The sequence below is a fragment of the Ailuropoda melanoleuca genome, chromosome 3 (assembly GCF_002007445.2).
Source record: "Ailuropoda melanoleuca isolate Jingjing chromosome 3, ASM200744v2, whole genome shotgun sequence".
NCBI classification, from domain to species: domain Eukaryota; kingdom Metazoa; phylum Chordata; class Mammalia; order Carnivora; family Ursidae; genus Ailuropoda; species Ailuropoda melanoleuca.
The window spans coordinates 10,745,673-10,755,430 of record NC_048220.1 but is presented as its reverse complement, the minus strand read 5'-3'; the positions used below and the strand labels follow the sequence as shown (position 1 = coordinate 10,755,430).

General features: G+C 49.7%; 1 protein-coding gene across 1 annotated transcript; it reads right to left on the bottom strand.

The window, feature by feature from the left end:
- Positions 1 to 566: 566 nt before the first annotated feature.
- On the bottom strand, positions 567 to 7,500 carry FAM170A (family with sequence similarity 170 member A). Its single transcript, XM_034655682.1, has 6 exons — positions 7,465 to 7,500; positions 6,621 to 6,688; positions 3,256 to 3,396; positions 1,741 to 2,518; positions 1,397 to 1,455; positions 567 to 824 (listed from the first exon to the last, which is right to left on the bottom strand). The coding sequence occupies exons 1-5, from the start codon at positions 7,476 to 7,478 to the stop codon at positions 1,449 to 1,451; spliced, it is 1,008 nt and encodes a 335-aa protein (XP_034511573.1). The 5' UTR covers positions 7,479 to 7,500; the 3' UTR covers positions 567 to 824; positions 1,397 to 1,448.
- Positions 7,501 to 9,758: the final 2,258 nt, after the last annotated feature.

The following is a 9,758-nucleotide window of genomic DNA, read 5'->3' as shown; positions in this document are numbered from 1 at the left end:
CCTCCCAGACGTCTGTAGTTCCGGGGGGGCTGGCAGCGGTGGGGTGAGGATGAAGTTCAGGGCTGACAGTGTCCAAAACTTGAGCAGCTAGAGTAAGAATTTATGTGGCAATTGACCTATTAGCGTCAGAACTGGACATATCCGAGCTTATTGGCTGAAACCCTGATTACAGCCATCTCTTCCTCCAATTCCTGGCTGTGGTCGGACGGCTTCTTTTTGAGCGCTGTGACAGAGTCCCACCAACCCCAGAGGAAACTGTTCCAAAGACAGCTTCCACACAATGACATCTCTCCTCGGCCCTGGTGCTTCCTTGAGAAGCCACAACTAAGAGGCCCCGTCCAGGCCAGACCTGGGGAGACATGCACAGCACCCACCAGCCCCCTGAAGACTGTCCCAGTGCTTTCAGTCACGACCCGTGGGACACGGTTTCTAAAGCACCTGCCCCTTACCAGCGAGCTTGTCGGAACTCGGCGTATTTGTCCCGGTCTCCTGCGCGATGCGGAAGCCACCTTGTGAAAACCTCGGAAGGAAGCCTCGTCAGTCCCGGGGGCGTGAGTACCGCTGTTTCTGGAAAAGGACTGTGGGGGTCCTTGGTGCTTACATGAAACCTAACGCACCAGCCACCAGCGAGACCAGTGCACATGGTGGGTAGATGGATAGGTCATTTTAATTCAAGAATATATCCCGGAGAGGTTTGGAAAACAGCCTTTATTACATATGACATGTATATGGTCCTGTGATGCTAGACGGAGCGCCGGTTCCTTCGTCTTCCTTCACGTCATCGGCATCCTGTCCGCTCCTCTTCCCAGGGCCCTGTCTTCTCCCTGGAAGCGATTCAACAAATAAGGCAGAGCACGAGGCCACGGGAAGCGACGCGAGCTCCGCCAGTCAGAGCCACCCTTCACCTGTCTTAAAGCTCAGAGCCACACACATCAGAGTGAGTTTCTTTCCAGATCAACTACAGCCCAATCAAGGTGCTGGAACATTTCCAGATCTCTTGGGGCCTCGCTTCTGAGCTTCTCCCTTCTCCACACTCCGTGTTGTCCCAGAGTGAGAGGCCAGCTCAGGCTGAAGGCTCTCACACCTCAGACCTCGGCTCCCGCTAGGCCCCGTGTCCTCGCTTCACCCGGCTCCTGGCCCTTGAGGTTGTGCTGAGCTCTCTCAGCCCCGAAGGCCTCCGGGCAGGATTTGCTCTTAGAGTTCAGGTCAGTTGTGGAGACGCTGAGGTAACTGCCAATCAAAATTCTTTCTTGTGTAAATCAATGGAGGTCAAGTCCCTGGAAGCACGGGCATGGCACAAGCTGATGTGGGAACCCAGTGTGGGGTGCGCCCCTTCCCCTGAATTCCTCTGGGACCTCATGACATCGGGCCAGACAATGCCAGCCTCAGGCCTTACCTCTCCCGAGAGAAGGCCACACCATCTTCCGGGATCTTCTGGCTCATGAATCTCAGTTGCTGTGTGGAAACCAGAACAGAGAAAGACATGTCGTAGTTCAGGAGGAAAGGGGCTCTGTTGGCCTGAAAAGCTCAGGGTAAATCCCCACTTACAGTCAGAGCTTTATTAAAGGCCTGGACGAGAAGCAAAGGGCCCGGTTACCCACCACCCTTCAGGTGACCCCTGAGCTGTGAGAGCCCCCAGGTCTCCCTCCTGGAGGGGTGAGCCTGCATGGGAGAAGCAGGGGCGGCGTGGAGAAGGTACCGCTCCCTCGGCACCCCCGGCCTCCCCCGGCCCCTGCTCACTTCTTGTTCTTTGGAGAATGGAACACACAGCCTGGGCACTGGCTCCAAGGCCGCTTCGGGCCTAGGTCTTCCGGTGCGGGCTGCTCCTCCTCCTTCTCCTTCTCCTCCTGCCTCGCTTCCTCTTCCTCCTCCTTCCCTTCCTCCTCCTCCTCCTCCTCTTCGTGGGTGCTCTCTGCTTCTGCCGTGCCCGTCAGCTGGGCCATGGTGAGGTGAAACACGTGGCAGCTGAAACCGTCCCGGATCCCGTGCTGCACGTGCTCCTGGAGGACCTCCAAGGAGGAGAAGACCCGGCAGCAGGCCATGCACCTGAAGCCAGCCTCCATGGTCACCAGCCAGTCGGGGGTCTTGGCCCTGGGTCTCTCCTCAACTGCAGGCGACCCAGGCAGGCTGTCTGACTCTGCCCGCTCCTCGTGCTCCTTCTCCTCCCCGCTGGGCTCGCTGTCAGACAGTAGGTTTCTGGTGGACACGTCCGAGGGGGGCGTCCCTACCCGCACGTCCTCGGGAAGGGTCACTTCTTCCATCCTCGGCTGCTTTTCTAGTGACTCTGAGGTCTCCTCGGTCTCCCAGGAGACCGCCACACCCTTTTTCATTTGTACCTGCATGTAGTATATTTTCATGCCCTTTTCCTCTTTGTTCATGTACAGAGAGGACACACAGGTCTTATAGGACGAAGGGGATGAGGAGGCATGGTGTAAGGGGGGAGCAGTCTCCCCATGCTCCTGAACCTGAGGTAGGGGTGATCTAGGCTGGGGACTGTCTCGAGGTACTCTCCGGAGTCCTGGGAAGAGAAACCAGAGACATAAGAATGTGAGTGGGGGCAGGCCAGAAGCTGAGGGGTCTTCAGATGTAAAGATGCGTGGTGAGGAGCCCGGCACTGGTGTTCCTAACCTGGGTGGGTGCAGCTAGGCATTTTTCATGTGTGCGGAGGGATGCTGGCGGGGCGTCAGTATCCAGGGGCGTGGAGCAGGGTGGCAAGGGGTTGTGGCGTGCACGGGATGTTGGGGGGTTGTGTGAATCTCTGATACCATCGGTGTGCTTATGGAATGTGGACAGTCATGTAGGAGATGGTACTGTGGAACACACATCTGGGGAGAGGGGGCTGTGTGCCAAGAATGAATGTGTGGGGGGTATGGCTGTGTGCATCAGGGTGAGGGGGTCCGAGCTCGACGATCCTGCTCCAGGGCGGGAGGCCTGCACCGAGGAGCTCCGTCCTTCTCTGGAGGCAAGAGCAAAGGCAAAGCCTACACAGCTCCTTTGAAGGTGTTTCCCCCTGTCCCTCGGCCCCACCCCTCAAGCCCAGACCTTTCTGGCCCATGCTTCTTAACTTGCCCACTATGGTGGCACCCGGGCTCCCCCGCCCCCGCCCCCACTGAGCTCATACCCCTGCTCTTCTAACAGCTATGCCAGCTTCCCGGGCTCCTCCACGGAGCCCTGACCACCTCTGATTGGCTTGGGTTTCTTCTTGGCCTCTCCTGGATCTACATGCCCCACACCCAAGGAGCCCCGAGCCCTTACCAGCATGGATGAGCTTGCGTGGAGAAGAAACACAGGAGAAGTATTCAGAGGCAGAGGACACCTCCCCTATGGCTGCACCCCAGCCTTTGGCCACCCCAGCTGATTCAAGCTGAGGGGCATCTTCCTGTGACTTCGAGACCCCTAGAAGGATATGAAAGCCTCAGAAATACGGTGGGCGGGCCATGTTTGGGCATCATCCAGAAATACGGTGGGCAGGCCACGTTTGGGCATCATTCAGAAATATGGTGGGCGGGCCATGTTTGGGCATCATTCAGAAATACGGTGGGCGGGCCATGTTTGGGCATCATTCATCCACCCAACAACTATTCACTAAGTGTGAATACACACAGCTCAGAGTCTGGCCCCGGGTGGATACTCCCGTATTGAATTACTATCAACACTTATTTCGGTAGTGTCTTCTTAGGAACGAAGGCCTGAGTGGTGGAGGAGGTCTGAAGTGTGAGAATTGTGTGCGTCAGCCAAACCTTTCACAAACGTGGGGACGGCGTGATGAGTAGGGTAGAAACACATCAGTGGGGAGTCTGGTGCATAGTCTGTGTTCACAATTCAGGAATTGTGCGACACGTAACCATTTTATATAATATGGGCTGTATTTATGGTGTGTATTCAATCATTTACTCATTCGTTCAACAAAACTCAGAGAGCAACTACTATGTATCAGGCACTATTCTAGGCTCTGGTAATGCTGAGCATTTAGAAGACAGGCAGAGGTACAGTAAGTGTATGATATGTCAGCTGGTATTAAGTATACAAGGATTGCCCCAAGTTAGCAAACAAAAACAGAGGATGCCCAGTTAAATTTGCATTTCAGAGAAATCGCAAACAATTTTTTAGTGCAAGCTCTCCCATGCAATACTTGGGTCATGCCTATTTTTAGTATAAGTACGTCCCATACGGCATTTGGGATATACTCATACTCCAGAGTTCGGTGTAAGAGCAGAGGACTTTGATACCCATGGATGGTTTGTGAACACACTGTAGGAGGGAAGTGCGTATCTACCTATATGCTCTATGTGTGGTTTAATGAAGTAGCATGTGTGGAGATATGCAGTTTTTTTCTGTATCAAAGTATATATGGGTGTATAAGTGATGATCTCATGAAACTCCCTTAGTAAGAGTTCTGCATTCGCTCTTACATGTTTTGAGTGTCTCCCAGATCCAGGCATGGTGATAGGAACTTTACAAGGCTGACTTCACATCTGAGGACACTCTATCTGCATTCTCCCCACTTACTGCCCCCACCCCATCATACACACAGAGGCAAAAATATCTTACCAATCATTGCCTTCTCAGTCCTATCCTAGCTGCTGCCTGAAAATCTGCTTCCCATTCAGGCCTCCAGTCCCCAGGCTCATCCTATACTCTTCAGGGCCGTAAGCCTTTTGGAAACTGCTGGGCCCCAATTTGGGGCAGAAGGCTCGGCTGGCTCTCTGGCATGGACTCCATTCTGCCCCACCTCCTACATGTTACCACACCTTATCTCAAGGCAAGCTACCCGTTTACATGTAATGCCTGCCGTCACCACGTGCTGTGGGAAGTAAATCCACAGCTCCCCGGGCTCCCTGTGGGGCCCTGACAACATTTCTCACCCCCATCCATCTGGGCTTGGTCTCTGAAAGGCCCATCCCTTCCCCCCCAGTCTTCACTGCCAAGACCACACCTTTAGATTCACAAACTTCCATGGATCAATCGGTAAATTCTTCCCTCTAAAGGAATACCATCTCCATGTTTTCAGTATGCTGCCATTGCTAGACAACTTCCTTTCTCACTTCTCAAAATATTCTGTCAACAAGGCTTCTCTTTGCTCTTCAGTAAAAGGGACAGCAAAACCCACAGATCTTCACCAGCACCCCTCACAACCCCTCACCCCCACCCAGTGACCCCAGAGGAAGATGGAACAAAGAGAATAAGAGAGAATACAGGACTGAGAAAGCCATCCCCTCTGAGTCTGGGCAAGCAGGACCCCGGCCTGCTACGAGTCACAGAGCTCCAGCCCCGAGCAGCCCCAAGACAGAAGTCTTCAGACGGGCAGGGCTGACTGACCACCTGCCGGGGGCATGTGGCCCTGCCATGCCATCTCACCCCACAGGGATGCTGAGGAACGGACATGGCAGCGTCCTCGGATACTTCACCGGGGACACGCGCTCCTCCATCCCACCTTCCTAGAGAAGGCCCAGGCTGGCAGCAGCCTTTACGCCCCAGACAAGGTGCCCACCGCATACCTGCTCCCTGCTCAGCACTTTCCAGGGTCTCTTCACTTTCCAGATGTTTCCTCTTTTGTCGCTGTTTCATGGTACCAGCGACAGGAGTTGCTTAGAAGATGCCTAACACCCTGCCCCTCCTTTTCCCTACTGGTTGGCCCTCGTTGACTCTTGGGAAATTCGCTGAGGTGACCCGATAGGAATAAAAGTTGTCGAGTCTCCTAAATGGCTGAGGAACTCAGACCACGTAGAGAACCAGCAACACTGTCCAGTGCTTGCTCCAGCACAGGGCTGTTAAGGTTCAAAGGTCACCCTGCCCCAGCGGGGGTTCTCTGACCTGAATGATGACATCAGAGCATTCTGGGGACCTGGATCCCACACAGTCTTTGCAAACGCACAGACCCCATGTTCAAGAACAATTCCTCTTTCCCCAGTGGAACCTCTCTCATGAATTCAACTCACATTTTCTTAAGAGGGGAAGGGTATTTTGAGATGCTCATCTGCTCGTGTTTCATTTTTTTCCCTTTTCTCCCTTTATTTTTTACCCTTGCCCTTCTGCATGCAAGCGGGTAACAGACTCTGCGTTCTCTGGCCAGAGGAAGGGCACGGCAGGGCTAAAAGGGGCAATATCACGCTCATCCTCTGGGCTTTTATTTCTAAAATCCCCAACTCCACAGAAAAGACGACACTTGAGCAGAAACCTAACAGAAGCAGGATTCTTGAAATTCCATACTTACTGCCTTCTTTTCCTATTAGATTGTTGAGAGGTACCAACCATCAGAGAGAGGTCTGTGGATCATGGAGGAGGAGTCTCCAAAGCGTGGTTAGAGGGGATGATGTCGCAAAAACTCTAAGAGGAGATGGCTGTCTTGGGCATACAGACAGAATCATGCCAACCCGCCCCACATGTGGCATAAGAGCCACGAAACACAAAGGAGGCACCAAGCTGAGGGATGTCTAAGCTACAAGTGTGTCCTTCAATAAACAGTAACCACGCTCTCACCTCAACCTTCCCTCACTGTGGTTCGCTGTGATCTCCAAATAGGGATGGGCGGAAATCCAAACAGGACACCAGCAGGATCAACGCTTAACATACAAATCAAGTGGACTTACAAAACCGATTTCCTCCTCTTTCTTGCGTACCTCTGCTTGTGGGCTGAAATGTATACCGGTTATAAGTGGCGACCCGTCTGGATCCTCCTGACTCTGGTCTAAAATGAGAGAGAGCTCTTTTTGAGGCAGTACTGGTGTGCAGGGATGAGATGGACCTCCCAGAAGTCACTGACACCAGGAGTCCCCACTGGACCAAGGTGAGTCCAAATTTGGAGGGCACTGCGGAATGTCACGGTCTCTAACAGCCGAGAGTGAGGACAGGACAAGTGCAGCCTTGAGAAGATCTATGCATGAGATTCACCCTTCCCGGTTCTTGAAGAATCCCTAGGTAAGAAGGGGCAACGGGGACTTCTTAAAAACTTCTTGTGGTAGAAGTTTCCAAGTATACACAAAGTAAAATAAATTGTCTAATGGGGATGTGGCCCCATGGACCTATCACCCAGGTTGAACCATTACCAATATTCTATCATTCTCGTCCCATCTACCACACCCCTCCCCCACACCACATACAGACCGTTAGCTTTTCCTTCATTTGTTCTAGTTTAGGTGTTTCTGGGAGTGTGTCTGGGCCAGGGGCAGGGGGGAGAACTGTGTTTTGAAGAAAATCTCAGACATATGTCATCTCTCTTTAAATGTGGCAGTATTCCTATCTAATAGATAAAGAGGTTTAAAAAAAAAAAATCACAATAGCACTATCATTCTCTCACCCAAACAATTTCTTTGTATCACTTAATAACCAAACCATACTCGACTTCCTCCAATCTTATTAAAATGTCTTTTTTTTTATATCTCATTCATTAAAATCAAGATCCAAACAAGGTCCACACGTCATAACCGGTCAACGTGTCTTTTAGTCTGTGACAGCTCTTCCTACCTGTTGGGGGACATTCAGTTGTTGAAGGAACTGAATCATTTATCCTGTAGTGTTTTACGCAGCTTGGAGTGGCTGACTGTATTCTTGCGATGCCATTCATGTTCTCCTGTTACCCATGTTTCCTTCTGTACAGGTAGTCAGATCTAGAGAATTAATCAGATTAGGTTCAGTGTCTTGTTATTGCAAGATTATTTCATAAGTGGAGTTGTGTGCCTTCCTGTTACATCACAACAGTAAGTACATAAAGTTGTCCCATTTTTAACAACTGATTGAGATTGATCAGTGGACTCTTGTGCTGTCAGCTTGATCCCTCCACGATCATGATTCCAGAAGCCTTTCAACAAATAGCATTAGGAACCGTTGATGATCATGACGTCATCAGGGGTTGAAATTTCATTAGGCGTTCGAATCCTTTCATTCCAAGGAAGATGATTCTCTTTTCTTCCCCCTGCACCCATTTGCCCCTCCTCTCTGGTAGACATCTATTTGTTCTCCATATTTATGGGTCTGTTTCTGCTTTTGTTTGTTTGTTCAGAAGGTGGAAGTTTCCTAAGGCATCCTTCTTAGACCCAGAATTTGTGAAAGAATTGAACCTCTCCTTTCAGCTCAGGTCATGAATCTCAAGGTCACGGGATCGAGCCCCACATCAGGCTCCATGCTCGGTGCTAACTCTTCTTCCGATTCTTTCTCGCTCCCCCTCTGCCCCTCCCTGCTCACACACTCTATCTCTCTCTCAAATAAATAAATAAATAGTAAAAAAAAAAAAAAAAAAAAAAAAAAGAATTGAACCTTTCTTCACAAAAGGAAAGATGATTCCAATGGTACCAGCTCACATTTTGCAAGCTAGGAACAGCGGGATTTATCATGGTAAGGCAAAGCTAGGTTGGGATACACTTTACTCATTCCTCTTTCATTCTGTAAATCCTTATTGAGTCTCTACCATGTGCCAAGCTCTCTAGATCCTCATGGTTGAACAGTTATGAACAAAACAGATAAGAGGATTTTCTCTCTAAGGAGCTTAATTCTAGAAGAAAAGACAGATAATCTTTTAAAATACCTGAAATATGGAGTAGGTTAGATACTGACAAGTACCACAAAGAAAAAGAAAACAAAGTGAATTTGGGTCTATAGGCAATGGGGCATTTCTGTGTTAAATGAGAGGTCATGGAAGCCTTTACTCTTTGAGACAGGAAGAGAGGGTCAAAGAGATAATGAGGGATCAGACAGTAAGCTATTGTCAAGATTCTGGTTTTTCTCTGAGTGACATAGGAAGCGTGGAAAGTCTTAAGTGAATAATTACATTTAAAAAGATCACTCTGGGGGCATCTGGGGGGCTCAGTTGGTTAAGTCTGCAACTCTTGATCTCGTCTCAGGTCCTGATTTCACAGTCATGAGTTCAAGCCCAGTGCTGGAGAAGTGTGGAGAAGAAAAGAAAGAGAAAGAGAGAGAAAGAGAGAGAGAGAGAAAGAGAAAGAAGAAAGAAAAAGAAAGAAAGAAAGAAAGAAAGAAAGAAAGAAAGAAAGAAAGAAAGAAGAAAAAAGAAAGAAAAGAAAGGAAGGAAGGAAAGAAAGAGAAAAAGAAAAAGAAAAAGAAAAAAGAAAAGAAAGGAAGGAAGAGGTAGAAAGAAAGAAAGAAAAGGAAGAGGACGATGAGGAAGAGGAAGAAAGAAGATTACTCTGCTAAGAACAGCCAAATGGGGGATGCCTGGGTGGCTCAGCTGATTAAGCATCTGCCTTTAGCTCCTGTCATGACCCCGGGATCTTGGGACCAAGTCCTGCATCGGGCTCCTTGCTTGGTGGGGAGCCTGCTTCTCCCTCTGCCTGATGTTCCCTCTGCCTGCCTCTCCCCCGCTTGTGCTCTTTCTCTCTCTCTCTCTGTGTCTCTCTGACAAATAAATAAATGAAGTCTTTAAAAAAAAAAAAAGAAAAGAAAAGAATAGCCAACTGGGAGGCAAGGACAGAATCAAGAAAACTCAGGGGGCCTACTGGGGCTCCTTCCTGACTCAGTTGGTAGAGCATGCAACTCTTGATCTCAAGGAAGGAAGGAAGGAAGGAAGAGAAAGAAAGAAAGAAAGAAAGAAAGAAAGAAAGAAAGAAAGAAAGAAAGAGAAAAAAATCTGAAAATAAAGACAAATTCATCTCTTTCCTTCCAAAAAAAGGGGGGGGGTGGCGGGGAGGGCCTATTACAATTATCCAGGAGAGACATGATCCGTAAAGGAAAAAATAAATAAACTAGACTTCATGAAAACTAAAACCATTTGCTATTTGAAAGATCCTTGTCAGAGTAGGAAAAGA

Bases quoted from the DNA above. Each gene is read 5' to 3' on its own strand.
- FAM170A (XM_034655682.1), bottom strand. The intron at 3,397-6,620 runs GTACGCAAGAAA...ATATCCTTCTAG, and splicing joins ATTTCAGCCCACAAGCAGAG to GGGTCTCGAAGTCACAGGAA. The intron at 2,519-3,255 runs GTAAGGGCTCGG...TTCTCTTCCCAG, and splicing joins ACGCAAGCTCATCCATGCTG to GACTCCGGAGAGTACCTCGA.